This window comes from Euwallacea fornicatus, chromosome 18, assembly GCF_040115645.1.
Source record: "Euwallacea fornicatus isolate EFF26 chromosome 18, ASM4011564v1, whole genome shotgun sequence".
Taxonomy (NCBI): domain Eukaryota; kingdom Metazoa; phylum Arthropoda; class Insecta; order Coleoptera; family Curculionidae; genus Euwallacea; species Euwallacea fornicatus.
The window spans coordinates 429549-450350 of NC_089558.1; the positions used below are offsets into that span (position 1 = coordinate 429549).

The 20802-nt window shown below is 43.3% G+C and overlaps 1 protein-coding gene across 2 annotated transcripts in view; it reads left to right on the forward strand.

The window, feature by feature from the left end:
• Positions 1-20802, forward strand: part of LOC136344898 (carbonic anhydrase-related protein 10-like) — a 67414-nt gene that overhangs the window by 41941 nt on the left and 4671 nt on the right. Inside the window, exons 4-8 of one of the 2 annotated variants that reach the window (XM_066292785.1) lie at positions 10800-10936; positions 11385-11576; positions 15832-15927; positions 16772-16856; positions 16974-17128. In XM_066292785.1, the coding sequence (XP_066148882.1) occupies positions 10800-10936; positions 11385-11576; positions 15832-15927; positions 16772-16856; positions 16974-17128 (665 nt within the window). The remainder of the gene's footprint in view (positions 1-10799; positions 10937-11384; positions 11577-15831; positions 15928-16771; positions 16857-16973; positions 17129-20802) is intronic. The other variant, XM_066292786.1, reaches the window with a different exon arrangement.

Sequence of the window (20802 nt, forward strand, 5' to 3'; positions counted from 1 at the left end):
ACTTTTTTTCGTAACAGAATTCTTTTGTAAATAGAAGTTTCGAAACTTTTGCCCGTTCCAAAAATAAAATATTCTTCTATTTCTGTATATATTAAATTTAATAATTAAGCATATCAAACAATCAACCTTCGGAAAGGTTACCATTGCACATCAAAGGTATCACAATAACTTGCCACTTGTTTCGACTAATTGGAAAATTAAAATGTTTCTAAACTTTTGTTCGCCATTGTATATCTGGAAACGAGTCGTTAAGGCGCTAGAAAAAAAATGTTGTGTATGTGTTTTCGTATTTACGACTTTTGGCCCTTTTGCCTTCTAAGGTAATTATTAGAAGAGGAAAACAGTAAAGCATTACGAGAGTCGTTCAAAGTTGCGGCCGACACGCGGTCGCACGCCGAACCACTCGGAAAAGGACATGTGGATCTTCCTGAACAACGTCACTTGCAGCCATCACTCTTCCAACCACTTCTTCTTCTGTTGTTCCGGGTGTTTCATAAACTACTGATTTGAAGTAACATCCTCCAAAAAAAAAAAAAAAAAAAAAATCGAGAAATGTTAGATCTGGACTGCGGGCCGGCCAGTTCCCGGGTCGACCCCGTTCGATCCGACTCTCAGGAAATTGTAAGTTTAAGTGGTCCCACACGTCGTAAGTGAAATGTGCCGGGGCTGCGTCATGCCGAGACCACATCCTCGAGGGCATGTTCAGCGGAACGTTTTCGAGCTACTCACCAAAGTACAGTTAAGTAACTCTAATAGTCAAACCAATATCAGTTCTCTACTGACGTCTGGGGTAGTCCCTAACAACACGTTGGTGGAGAATTGATATTGGTTAGAATTCTTAAATGTTCCATGAGGATCTTGGTCGCTCCAAATATGACTATTAAAGCGACCTTCTATGAACAAATCAATGAAATACGAAACCATTAGCATCGTTTAACATGTTTCTGTCTTTACGACTCATTTCCGGATACACGTTTATGAGGCAAAATGACCGAACTTATCAGTAAAGTCTGGCAACGTGTTCCCGGAACGCCCTGTACAGAGAAAAACTAGATCGATTCGATTATGCGACCGTCTACTGTTGATATCGAGAACGCCGTTTTAACTTGACCATTCGAGAGGGGAAGTTGGCTTCAGCGCCGTTCGCCGTCGGCGACCATTTACAGAAGCATGCTAATGTGTTCCCCATAAGTGCCCGAAATTCCCCCTGCCGCCTGTGCCCGTCATTCTTTTATGCGCACTAAGTGCAACATCGCAGACACGTTTTTTTTGTCCTTTAAGCCATAGTTGTACGTACCGTGGCGGCGTACGTCACAAAGGAAAGGTGAAAGCGGCGATCCCTGCGGGAGTCCTCGTTTAAGAGAAAAGGGGGAGGGAAGGAGTGTTATCAATTCGTATTTCCAGCTGTCCGTTTTTCAGCAAGTTTTCGATGACGCCGACGGCCGTGCGGCTCGCGAAGCGGTCCGCCGCGCCGGACGCCGTCAAATCCCCAGTTGACCCCCCCCCCCTCCCTCCACTCCCGTGAATGCCGGTTGGGTCGACCTGCTCCACTGGAACAATTGCAATATCTGTTGGTGCGACTCGAGCAACCCCCCCCCCCCCCCAAAAAAAAGAAGCAAAACGCAATCCTCAGTTTGGGCCTCGGGAAAGAGAAACTGACCCGCCGACGACGGGAAAGTTTTCCCCACCAGCAAGATAATATTCTAAGCTTTCCCGCGTTGCCATTCTAAAGTAATTGCGACCAGAACTAATTAAATGTATGCTTTGTAAATCCGAACGAGCGCAACCCCCGAAACAAGCCAAATTTGTCCAAAGAGTTGGGAAATGCCTATTTATAGTGGAAATTTAACAAGGTGCTTTTTACTGGTGGCGCTGACGACGGAAATTAATTAGGGTCTGACGTATGAGGCGAGGCGCAATTAAGACTGACAAATGTAATAATTATCTCCGACGAGATTTAGAAAGGATATGCTAACTTAATTTAGACGAATTCCTTGAGAAACGTTTGGCTCGTTGTCGCTTCAGTCCGGTAAATCAGAACGTCACGTTGTTCATCATTAGAAAGCTCTCGTTCGAGGTCACTCAATATATCGGGGCCCTCCTCGGTCTCGAGAACTCTCGCAACAATTTAAGCCCCGAAACTTCCCTTTTATACCATCTTAATATTCTATCGGTACTCTAAATTGGAAAATAAGGAGAAAGGCCTTCCGGAAACTACCAGAACACTTAACGGTAGGCAAACTAAATGCAAATAACTTTATAAATTTTCCCCGGGAAAGCGAGCATAAGAGGTGCTTGTTTGACGAGTTTTATCGTACAGGTTACACAAATGGAGTCGTGCTCTTGATACCTGTGTGCGAAAATATTATTCCGAACCTTCAGGCGGAGCACTTGCGGGCATTCGACCATGGCCCGATGTTTTCGTAGTAGTGCTTCGTTTCCCCTTTTAATTTTCCCTTAAATCGTCTGACTGCAGGGAGGGAAATTGGTCTGCATCAGCGGAAGCCCTAAACACACATTCCTACGACGATCTTTGCCGAGGGAAATGTAGAAGAGACCCGTCGTCTCACAAGCATCAAAACTCAATAAAAATATTTAATATTTGCCGTATCGAGGCGGTCGTCCAGAAATAGAAACGGGACTGCTGACAGGGAGTAAATGAAAAATGAAATTCATTCATGCCGCAGGTGACAACGTTTGCGGCCCGTGGTTCGTTCTCACGTCCAGAATTGGCATTTTGTCCTTTGCAACGTGATGTGCCGATTAACGGCAGGTACAGCGACTTGGATGTGAACTTTGTCCAAGACCGCCTAATAATGGACCCACATCCGGCCTGTTGACTTAAGTTAAATGGGGGTCGTTGATACATCGCTAAACGGAATAATGAAGGATATAAAGCCTATTGTCGGCGGCAATTTAAGTTGTACCCCGTTGCCATGGCAATCCGCTTGCTCGCAACATTGCGATCTCGGCCCGCGTTGGATGCGGAATTGGTCGATTGCGCAGCCGCGGTTCGGCGACGCTCATTGTCGTCGGCAATGGGCGAAGGTCGCGGACGAAGTCGGATGGCGACTTTCGAAAATTCAGTTCGAGCCTTCCGGATGATGGAATTTGTGGATTCGGAACAGCGAACACGCCAGAATCAGCGGGGACCGACGGCAGGTTCCAAAAATTTTTAAAAAGCCAAATTTGGCGCTGTTGCGACGTAAACGTCCGTACGTTTCCTACACGGCCCGCACGGAAAACAGATTTTGTCCGGCATCGCTCAATAACCCGCCGATATGGCTGAAATCACGTTGGCATATAGCGGAGAGCCACGGGGAATAATGAAGGATATAAACTCTTTACTCCCGCTAGCGTTCGGAGTCATACACGTTACCGTGGCGATCCGCTTGCGCACAACGTTACGATCTCGGCTCGCGTCGGCAGCCGCATCGCTCAACTGAGCAGCCGCGGTTAGGTAATGGTTCTCATCGTTGATAATGGTGGATGGTCGTGGGCGAAGTATGGTATTGTAGTCGCTTTATGCGAGCCCTATTTCCTTTCGAGATTTACGGTGTCTCGTTTGCAGCTCTGATCGCAGACGTCTCGCTTTGTATGGAACGATGTCACGAAAATCTTGTATATATATGTATGTATCGTAAATAATAAACTATTTTCCCGTTCGTTCGGGCAGTCACACCAGAAAGAGCGCCCTCTATTTTTTTCCTGCTGCGTAACTCTTCTTAGATTTTTGCTCCTGCGTCGCTTCATCTACGTATATTCCCCCCAGTCGTTCGCATTGGCAGGAGATTAATAAAAGATAACAGCCGCTTTTACCTCGATTAACCTGGAGCTGTTAATTGCGACTCCGAGCTCCATTTACGATATCCGTACAGGTCAGGAAAGTGTGTATTCGCCAAAGACCCAATCGGGATCGACTAAAGTGGATTTTCGCTGAGTTTTAGGAGCAAAACGGGCAATATTGCGCAACGGTCCAGAAAAATATTGACTTTAATTATAGACCGTGGACGGGCAAAGAATACTTTATCGGAACTGACCTCAGCGGGATCCGAATCGGAGCTTATAGCGTGCTTAGTTAGAAGTTTGTTTACAACATCTTTTTTTAGGTTTGCTTTCGCCAATTTAGCCAGAATTGTTGTGTAAAATATCGAAATTAATGTCGCAATCGGGATATAGAGTTTCCGAACTATACATTTCCATAGTATCTAGCCGAGGGTACCGCAACGTAATTTATTTCTTTAAAAGGATCGACAAAAAGCACGATAAATCTAAAAGAGCGCTGCAAGAAAAGGAAAATAAAGGTTTGGATTCTCCAGTTTTAAGACTAAACACTCATTTATCGTATCTGGCGAAATCGCATCCAGTGCTCATTTAAGGGAATTGGATTTCAAGTTGCGTAGAATGCTCGGAACGATTTCGTTAACTTTTTAGCTTTGAGGGCCAGAGATGCTGCTCTTGCCGAAACAACTAACTTAATCAACCCCAGGGTGGGTTTTTGATGTTTTTTAAGGCTTTTAAGCGCGGCTGATTGTAGGGGCTTCGGGGTTAAAGTGTTTCTGAATTTTCTTGTTAATTGCCTCCGTCATCATATCCTCCATCAGGAAGGCAACCGCACAACTGCCGGCGAGCGTTTCTCTGCAAATGCACTTGCCAGAAATTTCCTGCTTCCATACACTACACATTTCGCCACCGCGTATCCGCGACCGCAATTAATCCGTGCGCGGTGGTACTCGAGAGTACCTCAGCGTCGAGACTGCGCAGTACCGTAACGGTACGAATTGGGCGATTCGGTCGAAATCAAAACGACGACGTGGCCCCAGTAGGATGGGTCGTTAGGCTCGCAAGGGAGCGTCGCCGATGTTCCCCTTGACGATCTTCGTCCGGGACGTTTTTCGGACCTCCGTCTGACGTCGCTGGTCGTGAGCCACCTCGAAACGGAACCGAAACCCGAGGTGACCTGGGCTGACCGGCGCTTGACGATTAACGCCGAAAATTGGAGGTTTTCCGTCACATTAAGGCCGTTTTTCCGTCAAATTTAACGCTGTTGGGACAACAAAGCCTCATGGGTCAATCTATCTTCGGGGCGGTGTTTTTAGTTTCACCTGCCATGGCAAAAACGCTAAATGCTTTTCTCCAGAAGGAGGCGATGCCTGGTAAGAAACCGATATCTAGGGGAGAACACATATTTACAACAAGTTCGGAGCTCGAGGATTGGTTTTTAAGTGGTTTTTTTCGTCTGCCAGTTCGAGAAGGAACGTTAAATATGTAGAGGAGGGCTTGTGCCGGGCGTGTTTATTTATTCAGGATAGTAGTTTTTGGAGAGTTGGGCGGAAAAGGAGGTGTTTTAGTTGGATATTGGAGCAAAAAGTTGCAAAGCCTCTAAAAGCTTTAGAGGTTAAATTAATGTCTTTAAAGTTACACGAGCTAACAAGGAGAAACGCCTAAAAAAGGTTCGCTTGATCGAATTCTTTATTTGGACCAATTTCTTTCCTTCCAGATCACCAAGTATAAATTTCCCAACAAGAATCTATTTCTGACTAATCCGAAACAAGATTACCCTTCACGAGAACTCCTGAAACTACTTAATTGCGAAACTCTTCCAGTTAGTTAGGTTTACAAATTGACACGTTCTTTTAGGGACGGGATAACATTCGACCAAAGTTGCTAACTATCTTTCGGGCCATTCCACAGAATTACCGATAAGAAAAACCGCCTTACGGTCTTTTGTTTCCGGGACAGATAAAAAAACCTGATACGGTTCTGGTTTTCGCCCGGAAAGTTGACTATTCCTGCCTCTCCGAATGAGTCGATTCTGCATTTATTATTTCTCATCATTCCCGAGATACATGTCTTTTGCCCGCTATGAAGTCGACTGCTCTTTGTTTTTCCTTTTTGGAGACTCGTAAAAAGTGAAACAGGTTGAACGTGCAGGAATCCGGATAGCATTTCCATGTTCCTCTTTTATTTGGAACGATCCTCGGATCGGAAGTTTGTTTTGGTGCGTTCGTTGAGTAATTGTTTCCGTTGCCCCTGTCACGCTCATTACGAATTCAAGAAAATTTCTTTGTGGAAATTCCATTTGGAGGCCTCAAGTACCTGCCGACATGAGCCCCCATCGATAACGATTCCAGCTGGGGAGATACCTGGATTGTGAATCGCAGCTGTCATCAGCACTCGTGCTTGCCCGCATTTCTTCCTATCCCGATTCAATTAACGATTAACAAAGTAATTCATTATCGGATTGAATTTGATTATTTTGAAGCATCGCTACGTTTACCTTATCGAACAACAGATGCAGGTAGCCTTGAATATTGGTGTGATATTCGTTGCGTAGAGGGGCCGACACTGATACATATTATTAGGACTGTGGGTGGGTTAATAACGGACGCCTTTAATCACTTTAACGAGTTCGGTTTATGGGCCGCAGGGCAACATAATTTCCACATTAAAGTAAATAAAAGATAATATACGACACGCAATCAGCTGAGATCGGGCTACGCCCCGAAGCTTTTGCGGGTGCAGCCATGTTTCGTCGCAGGTCTGAGATTGGGAGACACAGCAGTAACAGGTAGAGTAGCCGGTACCTCGGCCTTCCCTCGCCCCGCGAGTTCGCCGGGTGCCGGTCGGCGAAATAGCTGCCAGGTACCGCCTTTCGTTCGGTCCACGCGGACAGCGGTTCCGATCCCGGGACAGTGAAGACGGGACGGCACCACCCGACTGAACGGCAATGCCTACTAAATAGCGCACGTTTGCGTAATCGCCTAAAGGAACCCGGAGAAAACTTTATGTCCAAAGCGGCTAATATACAGGGTCGGCATGTGCGCAGTTAATGAGTTCCCGAGCCATTTGTCATTGTGGGGATATTTTCCGGTGGAGTCGGCTTTAAAAAATACAAATGGCCCTAGGCGGCGTGTGGCCGTATACGGCGTGGGGGCAATTTATCATCTTTTAGTTAAATTGCTCAATCTGAGGTTTCACGATGCAGCAAGGCGCCGGTTTATTTACTTCCGTATTGCGCCCGTCCTGAGTTTGAACATAAAATATCGTATAAATCCACTAGAAAAAGTTGATGATGAAACTACCCGCTATTTTGAATCAGTTAAAATATGCAAATGCTTCGATTCTCTTTCGACTAAAATGCAATCGCATGAAGGCAACAGACCTAATGCCTCTATTCTGTTTCGTTGTTTCTGCAAAGCCAGGTGAATTCGTTCCTGAAAAAATTTGCATCTTTACGACCCTAAGTTAGCCGTACAATTCCCCGTAATGTCTGGCATATATAAATTCTCCAACTCTCCAAGGCAAGCTGTAATTCTCGTCTTTACGATTTCAAAGCAAACTCGGATAAATTTCAGCCACAGTGAAGAACTTTCATTGTCAAGAAATCAAGTAAATATATTATGGTCTTCTGGATAACATGGCGAGTGCGCGCTCAAAACTCCATCACTTTGGGGTATCACTTCGTCTTAATTAAGTTTTTCGTGTCTCATTTCAATGATCTATCATCGAAACAAAAGGTTCCCCGGAAGAAAGTCGTTCAATCACGGCCCTCCTCAATAACTATAGACGCAATTCCTCATCGTTTCCGAGAGCTCTTTTGTGGCGTCTTAAACGATTATTTTGTTTTTAATTTTGGAATTAAGAGCGCTGAATGTATCCCGTCTTCCCTCGGGAAATGGCATTGTGATTAAAAACAAAGACGAACGGATGTCTGAGCCTGGGAGAATAACACCCGGAAATTAGCGGTGGAAGATAATGGATAAGAGGCTCGTAATCACTATGTACAGGTTGTCTTTCTTTTAATTTTGCGGCTTTTGTTAATTAATGTTCCGATTAATTTTCCCTATTGTGTGGGGTTTTATTCAAAGAAACGCCAGGCGAATTAGTGCCAGCCGTTTCCTATTCAGCGGAAAAAATACACAGTAATTTAAAGGAGACCTATGACTAGTCGGTTTTCGGGGGGGGCCAAAGCGACCTTGAATCGGGTTTTCCGATGTTACGTATATTAATCAGCTCCCGGGGCGTAAGAGCGTTTTGTTCGGTGAGGGGCACATGCCCGAAAGCTGTTAAAAGAACCATCGGATTTTCGAGACGAAAATTCTCTCGAGGATTTTTGCACGAATCGCAGTTTTTGCTCGATAGCTCACTCCGATACTCGAAGCTTTTTCCACGACATCGGGCGAACGACTCAACAACTATTGCTTTGAGGAATGTCAGTGGTGTATCAACAAACTTTGCCTACCTCGCTTGGTCTTCGCAGTCGCGCCGTCTGAGGGTCGTCCCTCGTCTGCCAGACGCACTGCCAAGCGCCTCGTGAACCGTGCCGAGGACTTCGGAACGCCCTGTAAAAGACGATTTGGGACGAGTTTAAAACATTTCTTAATTCGCGACGTTCTGCCATAAAACCGTCTGTGTGGTAATTTACCGTCTAGGAGAGCAATTAGAAAAAGTGTCTCCATTAGAAAATATTGTAGATTAGTTGCGTAACTCTGTAATCGTAATTGTTATGAGACGGACAAGAGTTTAATTGCGTTCACTTCTTTGAGAAGCATTAAGCAGTAATAACTCCTAGAACTTCTCCCTAATGATTAACAATTGCCTATTTTCTCGGGGTGAAGTCAAATTTCGTATTTAGCCCTAACCTCCTTCTAACTGCCAAATTACTAGAAACTCAGCCCACGAATGTTATCTTTTAGCGGCTTCTAATCTATAAAGCACCGCTAACTTTCGGAAAGTTCACAGTAACTTATGTGTATTAATAGCTGATGAGTGCATATGGCAAGTTAGACAGGCCTTAGCTCTTCGCATTACAATTCCCTTAACTTCGTTTCAGTGAATTATTTCGTTGTGCTCTTCTGGTACTGGGGGGTCGTTAAAAATTTCCGGAAACACGCATTTACCGGGAAATAAAGGGACCATCGAAGAGATGCGGAAAGTTCGGTCGTACAGTGCATGATGGCGAAAAAGAGACAACGACGTTGCCCAAATTATCGAAGTTGTGAAAATTTCACGAATCCGCGAAAGTTTCTCTGTACGTCTGACCGAGTCGTTGGCAGTTTAAATGATTCGTCGACCAAGAAACAAGCTTCAAAGTTTAATCATAACTCTGTTTTCTGCAGCCGCATGCTGCGTTATTGAATGCCGACGTAAGACGCAAAAACCCCCTTCGAAGTGTTCGAAAACGCCTTTCGGTACGTACCAGACCAGCTACGGCGACTTTGGCGCGAGACGTCGTCGCATCGAAAATGGCCGCGGTCGGAAATGTCTTTAAAAATCCCGGTAATGGAATATGAGAATCCTGGAACGCGGCCTGACATGTCGGGGACCGGCGAAAATATGACAAAGTTTTATTGCTTATTGGTTTTCAGTGGCAACTCGTCTCTTGTTATATTTTATGTGAAACTATGTATTATTGGTCTAAGTTTCATAAAGATCCGCGGTCGTAAAGGTAAATAAGCCCCATACAATATAATCTGCAGAGAAAATTGCCGAACCTCTTACGCGAAGCCCGGGTTATTGCGTCATATTTCGACCGCCATTTTTATTAGTTCGCCCCGGTTTATGGGCGCTTGGGTTCTATAAAAAGGCCATTATATAACTAGTATTTATTTTTATTTAAAAGACAATAGCTCCGAGGCGTAAACCGCCGGAAAGAGACCTTTTCTGATCTTCCGCAATCCAAACGATTCCAACAACAAGGGGGCATTTAGCGGCTCTTTTGATGTTTGAATTTTGCGGTCTCGAGAAAGACAAAGGGTTTTAAAATCGTATCGTTTCACCTGAAAATATTTGAACCCACAGATAAGTGCGACCAATGAAAACCGGGAGAAGTTTAATATCTCAGAAAGAGGTACTTGGTTCCGGAGCAATCGTTCTTTCCGTTTAGTTTAATGCCGCGAAATTAACCAGACGAGAGCTTTCGAGACGGTGGCGTGTGTGGCTGTTACTGCCGCCCATTTTGGGGTAAAAAAAAACAAATGGCTCGAGTTGGCGAACTACAATTAAAGTATTTCGAAGTAGATCGTTATGGAAATCTCGGCATGTAAGCGAGGAAATTGCGGAAGATGCCACGGTAATAATGTTTCACAAGCAAACGGTGAATGGGTGGACAACGAGCTTATCACTGTTGAAAACTCCGAGCCTAAAGGCCGAATTAGCAATGTACCGTTAAATTGGACAACAGGTTGATTGTCGTAGGAACCAAAAACCGGACTAACGCTCATCCAAAATTAACCTATACATGGCTAAAGTTGAGAGTACATTAATAAACAATTGGGGCTTTAATTGATTTATGGAATAGGGAAATCTGTAAGTTTTCGAGGGAAGTTGTGCCCGTACCGTGCTTGGTCAAAACTGTGGAAAACTATCCGGAATCGCAGCTGCTTGCCGGAGGCACCTGAAACATTCTGGGACACCCCGTATGCATGTACGTATAGCCCATGACATTGCGATTAATCATTAATTCCCCGTTTTAATAGTAATTTCTAGAAATACTTGCGTTTCAGTGTCGCAACACACAGAAACTGTCCGCTATTTAACAGTCTGTAGTCTCTTTTTCGCAAAAAAACCTTGTCACGCAATCAGCCCATAACGTGCCCCATGCCACACCTCGAGGCAATTCACAAGCCCCAGTCAATATATTATGTCATGATAACCTACCTACCGTTTATTTATGTCAATGATAATGAGCGCGAGACATCCAATTAGTTAATAGCTTTGGTCTAGGGTCCATAAAACGGAATACAGGGGGCAAATATGAAGTTATAGGTGTAAGAAATGGTTTGATGTTGTTCTAGGTCCGGCCTTTTGGGGGCTGATCAACCCCGAATGGTCGCTGTGCAACAAGGGCAGGAGACAATCGCCAGTTAACCTAGAACCTAACAAGTTGCTCTTCGACCCCAATTTAAGGCAGTTGCATATAGATAAACATCGGGTGAGTATGTCCATTGGGAGAGCAAAATTCTTAGTTGTTTAGGAGTGTATAATTTCGTTCGGGATTTTGTTGGGAGAGCTTAGAAATTTGTCCCCATCGCCCTGTCGTTATTTAACCATTATTTTTACATTAGAGGGCGGAATATGCTATTTTCAGATTGAGGCACACTTGAAAAGGAAAGGAGTACGAAAACAAAGGACAAGTAAATTATTCGTTTTATCGCATAATTCCATCGCAATGCCCTACGAAACTATAACCACGATTATTTATTAACTTTTGAGGGTAAAAATGGGTCAGTTCCATGTTAGAGAATTGCCGCAAGCACCATTTAAATAAAAACAAAGGGAACTAAGAAGCCCGATTTCATATCTGAAATAATTCGGATAAGCCGAATCGACCGTTGCTACCAAAAATAAAAACAATACGTCTTTTTACCTTTTTTCCGTAGGTGAGTGGAAAGTTGACGAACACGGGTCATAGTGTCATATTCACGGTGGCCAATGACACCCACAGTCAGATCAATGTCACGGGAGGGCCCCTTTCTTACCGCTACCAGTTTCAGGAAATCCACGTTCATTATGGGCTTCACGATCAGTTTGGCAGCGAGCACAGTGTTAATGGATACACCTTCCCAGCAGAGGTAATAATTTTCGTGTTTTTTGTGTTTGATAGATGGGAGCCGCGTTGGAGAGGGGTTTTGAAAAATACTCATCGCAATTTAAGCTAATTGCCATAAATTTAATTACCTCATTTTTACATGCCGTTGGATAGAAAATGCTGAGCCGTGGTAGGGTTTCCGTTGAAAATAAACTAATTTATTCGTCGGCACTCGTAGCAACACCATAAAATGGTGTCGTTGTACTGTGAAATGAGTGATTATATTTGGCCGCCTTGACATATGTCAAATATCAAATTAGAGGTTATGTATTTACCAGTACATATGAGTAAGCAAATTTCATTGCGGATACAGCGCCTGCGTTCGGAGCTAGCACTAAAAAAAGAAATGCAACGTCGGATTATGAATCTCCCTTAACTCTCCGTACTCACGCTTGATATTGTTGTGACGTACGTTAAACATGTCGATTTAACAATCTAGGAAGGTCGAATTTTCCGTCCAAACGAGTGTTTTTTGAATGTGTTACGACGGTTAATCGCGTCGAATATGTGCCAAAAACGCCAAACGTCCCTTATGGACGCCTGAGCAGCTCGTACCAAAATCTATTAATCCCGCACTTGTTAAGAAAAAAAAAACAAATTCAATTGATGAATGTTAAAATTCACTTAAGTCGAATAATTTTTCCATAGTTTGCACGTAGGTTTGGAACTTTGCCTTTGAAGTGTTTCAAGAGCTTTATCCCCCGAGTTTATTTTTGCATTTCTTCCTGGTTATATTGGTTTAAAAGTTAAAAAAACCGGAGACTCGTCAGGGATGCTTAAAATTTCCGCGGATTACCAAAGAGGCAAATCCCTTTTATCCCATCACCGGCTTCTTGGAAAGACGTCTCCCGATTTTTTCTCGATGGGCAATTGAAAAGCACCGAGCAAGAAAATATTAAACATTTCCCTAGAAATAGAAGAATATCCGAACGGAAATAAGGCCCTACTTATATAAACAAGCAAATATGCGACCCCGATTTTCCGTTCGACCGCTCCCTTCGAGCAATGTCTGTTTGGAAGAGGGAAATTTGATAATATATAAGCTCTAAAATTTAGAGCAAAGCAATGCAATGATAAGAGCATTATTTCGGCAAATCTTCCTTGGGAATCGACTTCGCAACAAAACGATTACAGTTAAAAGGCGGAGTTGCACGGGGTATAGATTTCTCCATAAATAAGGTACTGTCGAAGTCGTTCGATAACGAATTTATTGCCATTAAAGTGGACTGGGGGAGTCTATTATTACACAAGATGGGATTTATATCAACGGAAAACATTATTAGAAAGAGGAATAATAATTTACTTTTCTCTCTTCTAGATTTTTTTTTGTTAGCGTTCATCATTTTATTCACAAATCTCTGTTAATATTTGACTGGATAAAATTAAAGCATTTTTTGAACAAAGGCATCATTTGAAGGTCTAAATCCAGGAACACAGAGCCAGTTCTGGAGAATTGCTAAAACTCCCGGCTATCAAAGCTCACAAAGCTGCAAGTGAACAATGCAGTCGGCATCTTTAGGAGAGCACACGGCCAAAATAAAGCTTATGGATCCGATTTAAATGCAAAGCAATGACAAAGAGACAAAGAGTTGCCACGTCAACGATTCTGAATTGAATGTGTGCGTTTGTTTGGATTTATTCGGAACAGAGGGCATAATATCAATTATTATCCCCGCGTCTTTAATGGCATTTTCCGGCGACTTATTTTCGGGATTTTGTGTAAAGACCTGTTACGTAATTTTTGCGCTAGAAATGTGCGAGAGGCGTGCCTGCCTGCAACTTTTGACTAAAATAGTGTCCTGGGTGTATGATAAATCTCGGTGAGGCCCCATAAACCACATTTCTGAAACTTACTGCTCCTAATTAGAGAGTGATTCAATTAGTCTGGATTTAATGGGATTCGGTTGCTCGTTTGCGCTTTTTACACCTTTTCTTAGGATTTTTTTCCCTTGAAGTAAATTACAATGATGACTAATTCTTCTGGCTTGTAATTCCAAAAACATCTTGGACCGTAAAATGAAAATCGCGCCCTAGAGACGCATTTCTCGGGATTCTCTAAAATTATTCTAAGGTCCTTTTATTTTTCATTTTTGTTGGGACATACATAATCCGGGTCCTTATTTCGCACTTTTCCAGTTTAGAAGTTGTTCCTGAGCAGTTTCGGTTTTCGGTTAAATAATAAATCTTGAAGCAACTGTGAGGGCTCCAACCCCCAGTAACTGTTGTTTGTAATATGGAAAACCGCAAGCGTGAGAAAGGATACTTGCCACGGTCCGGTTTCCGCAAAATTGCGGTTAATTTTCTTTCTAAAGTGCTTGACAAAATACTTATACGTCCATCGATATCTTCTCGACTATCACCAAGAGAAAACCCGACAAAATAAGAACAAACACAGCAGAAACTTTTAGCGCTACATCATTTTACACACACGCCGACTTTCCAGATATTTTATTAAATTTTTCTCCGCTGTGGAAAAATGCCTTATGCTCTTACTCGGGGGAAAATCGGAAACATCAAAAATCCATTTTGATATTAACGAATAATGCCAGTTGAAGAGTAAAGTTTTGGAACCGCTTTTTTCTAGGATCGAAAAGGGAGGGAAAATTCTGTTTAGCCTGGAGAGAAGTTTGCGGATAGTTTCGTCGGTTAGATTATAATTGCCTAGGAAATTGCGTACAATATTTATCAGGAAGATGCTCTGGAAAATGCGGTAATTTTCATACCGCAGAAACTCTTAAATTATTAGTTTTTGCGTCTTTTTTCTCTTTTAGACTTCCAATTGAATTTTTTTAATATTAATTTTTTTTTTACACGGACAATTACCTCGGCGACTCACCAAAGTTTTTCGTTGCCAAATTTGCCTCTTCTTCGCTTGATACCTACGTCTTCGCCCTGTGCCTGCCTAGTTTAAACTTCTAAACTAACACCTTATCTCCATTCCCGGAACATTATTCTTGAAACGCTTGAAAGACGCGCACATACACAAGTTTTAAAACTGCCCTAAACTGTTTAATTAGTCATCCCCCTGATTAGTTTACTCAACTTTAACTCCACAGGAGCCGTACGACCCGCCAGCTTTTTGCCCTCCACAGTTCCCCTGAACTAGTTCAAATTGCGACTACAGCAAAAATTCGGATATTACATTTATTTTTGTGCGGTCAATATTTGAATAATGCCCCCGGCCAAAGAACACACCACACACATTGTGCTGCCATTAATTAAATGGCGTCGCGGTTATCTGCAAGATTCCAATTGCAGACGTAAGACCACAAATATCAATTAAGGCCGTGGGCTCACTCATAACTCACATTTACGGTTTTACTTGCATTCTCTGCAAAGCAGCTCTACCATAGCGAGATGCGTTTTAGCTGTGGATCCGTATATTTGTTGATACGAGGGCAAATTTTGGGGTTGGAAACAGTTTAATTCAACAAAAAAATGAAAGAATACGTGTCAAGTACTATGTGCGTCTCTAAATGTCAATGTCGTTTGTCGACGTGAACTGGCGCTGAGTTAATAATTCAGTTTTTTTGAAAGCCCCTTTCGGCAGAATGACAATTACATCAGTTACGGTTGACAGCCACGTCTGATTTTGTAAATAATAAACCGATCCGCAACCGTATCCAATCGAGCTGCTTGTTTTTATAGCCCTTTTAAAATAATCAAATGGACCGTTTTGGCAAAATAACATTAATGTGAATCAGTGTCGGTCGCTGTTCCTGATTTTGTAAATAATAAAAAAGTAATTCGTGCGGATATTCAATCGAGATGGCGCTTTTGTTCCTCTTTTAAAATCAGAAAATGACCCCGTTCGGCCGAGCAACAATCACGTGAAATGGAGTGGCTTGACGGTTGCATCTTGCTGTGTAAATAGTACAAAACTAATCAGCGGTGGTGTTCATTAATCAAAACCCACATTCATACTTTGTTTATAATTCAAAATCCATTTTTACCTTCGTTTATTTTTTGCCATCGCCTTTAGCCAATTACGTCTTTATCGGCCACTTCAGAGTGCTCATCAAATTTTCCTTTCCGTCAGTTCCGATCTATTCCATGCTGCTTTCATATACGTTGTCGAGACGCTTCCCGGATTAAAGGGCCTCGTTTAATATAAGAATTCTCGCCATTTTGTTGTATTTTTTAAACCTCGGCGGGTTTCGAGCGCAATTTCATCGGGACAAAAAATATCCCGGCGATTCGCGAATAATTGTCCATTTCCGATGACTTTTTTGTTCCAGATCCAGATTTTCGGCTTCAACTCGCAGCTTTACACAAATTTCTCGGAAGCCCTGCACAAGGCCCAGGGGATTGTTGTTGTCTCATTACTGTTACAGGTAAATCCCATTTATTTATTTTATTAACTTGTCGTGGACGAAAAAAAAAAGTATCTTTGCAACTGCTAATTCAATTTGGAATACTAAACGCTCTTGCAGCGAAACCGCACCACCTAAGAAATAAATGATTGTTGCAACACTTTAGGAACTCTTGACACCATCTTGTTATAAGTTTCCTTCAAGAATTAGCGTTTTGCCGACTGGTTTTAAAATTAATGGAAATTTGAGTTTCCAAATTACAAGAAACGTTACCAGCTGAAACGTGATTTATTGCCTCGTCGAAAGCCAAATATTCCAACTTCAGATTAATATGAAACAAATTATTGTTTATTGGTCTCAGTACCGCGAGATTTCATGATAAATCTTGTTTTGTTGCCACTATTTCCGAGCGGTTGAGGAATTTCGGGCATTAGGGGCCTAATCTTGGCATCACGAACGGTAAATAAAAAGACGCCGAAACCGACAATCAACTTGTAAATTAGCCGGGTCTTGTCGGTAACAAGAGAGTCGTTACCCAAAAGCGACTGTCTTCAGCTAGGACGGGCAATCTCCCTTTTCTTATGTAAATTATTGTACGGTAGTTTGAACTTTCAGATCGACGACGTTTCGCTGGGATTATGTCCCTTTTATCTTTTGCCGTTTTGCGGTGTCGTGGCAGCAGGAAAAGTTTGTTTCCACATCTTAATAAACAATCACCGACAACACGGTGCTTGAGATTTAACTCGGGATGAAATAAGCCCCGCAGCCTTAGCCAAATTGGTACTATATCGGTTCGACGTGTCCGTGGATTTGTTAATTCGTCAGTACTTTTGCGATATTTTTGTGAGAGTATTACTTTTTGAAGCGTTCCCGTACATTCCAGCTTGGAGACTTGTCAAATCCGGAGCTGCGCATCCTCATTGACCATCTGGACGACATCCGATACGGAGGTAAGCATCCATGGTTGCCAATTCTCTAAGGGCGAGCTCGGACCTCCCGGCCGTGCGCAGCGAATTCCAGCGACGTTTTTCATTGACATTGTTTTTGTTTTTATTCACGCAACCAAGGCAACGAGGCGTCCGTGAACCGTTTGTCAGTCAGAGGCCTTCTGCCCGACACCGAATACTACATGACTTACGATGGATCGACCACCATGCCCGCCTGTCACGAAACTGTCACGTGGCTCATAATGAACAAGCCCATTTACATAACGAAGCAACAGGTACGTCCTTGTTCTTTTTTGCGAGTGAATATTGGGCAAAGGTCGAAACCGAATGACACCGCGTCCGAAAGTAGATGATGAGTAGTAAATTCCGGAATTTTAATTTCTATAATGCCCAAACCCAATTAGGCGAAAGCGAGTCAACAGAGTAAAGGAGACCATATAATACACTTAGGGCGTAAGCTTAAGCAATTTGTTAAAGTGCAAACCCAAAGAAACGTGAGATTAGGATCACGGAGCTGTAAATTACCATTATTAATGTCTCCACGGCTATTCGCAATATAATTAATTTAGAAGTTTTAATTTTCAGCTTCGGAAGCCCTCGCATATTTCACGTCTACCTTCGTCCTCCCACTTTAATAGAGATTTTCTCTTAACGCGAACATCCAAAAAATTTGCGGGATTCTTACGGTGTAGTAAATTTTAATGAATTTTACGGTTTGGATAAATAAAAGTTCTTTACCTAATATTGCTCCCACATAGCGTTCGATAAGGGAGCGCGGCGGACCACCACGCGGCCGGATTCTTTTTCCCCGCCGAAAACGCCAGCGGAGGCACGTCGGGTCAATTAGGCTTCGGCCGCTGTGTCAAATGTACCAAAACGACTAATTAGTAATAACGGGATAATATCAATTAGCAACTGCAACAATCTACTAATTACTAGATAAGACTCCTGATTGAGGTAATGCCCACAAGTCATGCAGAACTTGCGGTGTAATTAATTACCGATGTTAACCCTTCGGAGTGTAAATATTTCGGAGAACGAACGCAGCCGGGAAAAAATTCGATTCGTGCGTGAAAACAGCGAACAATCCGCCATGTAACGGATCACCGCAAATTCCACCTATTGTAATGTATTGTCAATGCATCAATGGCGAATTTTTCGCATAATTTTCGACGGACGTGGGGGTGAAAAACGCGCGTGCAACTCGGCTCGACGCGTCGTAAGAATCAAATTTCTGCCATAACTGAAAATTAGCTTAATAAAGTAAATACGTGGAATATGGCTTTTGCTTTATGCTGAGGTTTCTATTTACTTTGGCATTTCATACGGAGTTGTAAACTCGTTCGGTTCCGGGCTTATGGAAATTTTCCAAAAACGATATAGCCACGATTAACATTACATTAAAGACATTCACTAGACCGCGTCGCATGTTTTTGTGCTCCTTGTTTTTTTATCAGAACGATCATAATCCGACACGCCTATTCACAGGCAATTTGTATATTACACTCAAAAGAGAACTTTAGTAATTATGTTAATGTATTCCGGTCTAATCGTTGTAAAATTTTATTGCCTCATTATACCTGTAAAATTATGAAATGTGGTGGCTAAAAGGTGAAATATTGCCTTTTCCCTCAAAACTTTGCTAAGCCGATTACATATGGCTCAAGCTCGAAAATCCGGGCACACTTTCCCTAGTTATGTATCTCTTCAAAATCAACGTAATTGTAGTATCTCTTAAGCCGACGAAGGAAACGAGTTTTGAAACAAGCTCAGGAAAATCATGATAGTTTTATTCTTGCCGGATGCTTTCAGTTGAAACGATTGCTTCGATGGCAGCCTTTAATCGGCTGGAACTACGAGAATAATAGATCCGAAACCGCCTTAATTTGTATCGAAACGAGGGCGGGCGGTTAGAAATAGTTATGGCAATCAATCAATCCTCGTTAATTGAGCCGGACTTTTGGCGAAACACACTAACTGGCAAGTCGACTAATTCGGTATGGCCTTGTTGTGCAAATGAGGCTTTTATTGCCGCTTCCGCAATGCTGCGTGCGACCGTACCCCCATCATCATCGGGAGATTGCCAACTTATTGTCACGTTGCGTGTCGCGAAAATGGACAACGCCGATTTTGGAGAAGCGAATTCGGGGCTGGAATCCGGTTGGAAACGAGTTCAATCAAGTGAAAAGTTCCCATAACAGGCAGAGGGCTCGAGCATAAATACGGGGTTGGCCGTTCGACGGCCCCTCGAGCCCCCGCGAGGTTATTTGTGATTTCGTAAAAACATCAATTATGGGGAGGCATATGGGGCGAACGAAGATAAATATTGAAATTTGCGATAACCGTGCAATTTGTCCCAAAAAGTGGGGCGTCGTAAAGCATCCGTTTAGGCCGGGGGCCAGCCTGACTGCGGCGACCGCCTCGCCAGGCACCCACGGAGAAGTCCAAATGCGCTCGCGGGGTTTTTTACTCGAGCCGAAGGACCAGACGGGCTGCCGCCATGGAATAATGAGGGTCGAGGGGGTGCAGAAGCTCTGCTACGCGAACGACACTAAATTTAATCACTGCTGAGTCGAAATGCAGGGTTTGATTGCCGATTAAACTACTGTTAACAATAATGTCCGCGTGCAGATTTCTATTGCGACGAGAAGTCGGCGAAGTTACTCATTCTAACAGTGAAATCGTGAAGGGAGAGAAGCTGCCGTCAACGCGACGAGACGAGTGAACGGTTCCGATCCTGCTCCAAGAGGGGTGGTGCCCATTCCCGAAAAATGCGGTTCCCAACGTCTGGTTCTTCCCCGCGATTTCGTGGGAAAATCACCATCTCGATGCTTTCACACCCTCCGATTCTTGGGCCACTTGCGCGGGTTGTCACGAGACGTTCCACCCCGATTTGCTGCGGCCCTTTATCAATTTCACGATTCGCACTTCGCAAATCAGGATGGAAGCAGGACGAATGGTAATTAGCGCGGTACCCATGGTTTGGCCCGCAGTGGTACGCCGAGGCTTGGGTCGTGGTGGTTCCTTTCTGTTGTTAGTTATCGCCCAGGCGTTAGGGCATTGCGCGAGAGCGATCTTTGCGTTGGAACCTCACACCAACAGCGTCATTTCTTCGCATGGGACCTCTTGCATTTTACCACGTGGTTGAATTCTCTCTTGACGCTGCGCGAGCTCCTAGATTTTTTTTTTTTTTACTCTAGGCCGCAGCGATAGTTCGGTGAAGTTTCCATTGAAGCGCTATGACCATTTAATGGAGACTTTTGAGACATTCGCAGCGCTTCATAGAAAAATTAATGCCACAGCTGGCTTAAGTCAGATTTTGATGGCGCCGGGACGGGGTCTCACTCGAGATCGCCTCAGCAGGAAAGAATGTCCGTGTTATCCAAAAATACATACAGGGTGTTCGCAGCAGCAACTCGAATCTTCTTGACTTTTTTCAAACAGGATGGCGTGTTTTCGATGACGTAAGATGGAAGAAAATTCACTTTCCTTCGTGTTGGCGGAAGATAATGCGCGTTCGCCTTACAAGCTGGTGGAATTTCTAATCGTTTCGGACAAACCCGCATTCATGGCTAAGGGCCTGAGGGCGAAACGTGCCATTCGACGTTTTTGTGTTTTAAATTTTGACAGTTCATTTACGGTTTTTTGGATATCCGGAATTTATTTCATTTAAAACTCGCCATCAAAGTGAAACATCCTCAACGAGACCTTGTTAGTGTGATTTGTGCAGTTAGCTCACATGATGGAAATTGTTCTACAGCATTTCGGCACGACGGTTCCTAATAGAACCTAACGATTTTCTAATGGATGACATCTTAATGCTAGGAGCCTAGGAAATGTAAAGTAGCGTTTCGAACGGACAGGAGGCGTTAATTATGGAAAGGAAAGTAGAAAGAAAAGGGTCTTGGGAGGAAAGAAATAAACCGGACATTTTGTCAATAGTCGAAAA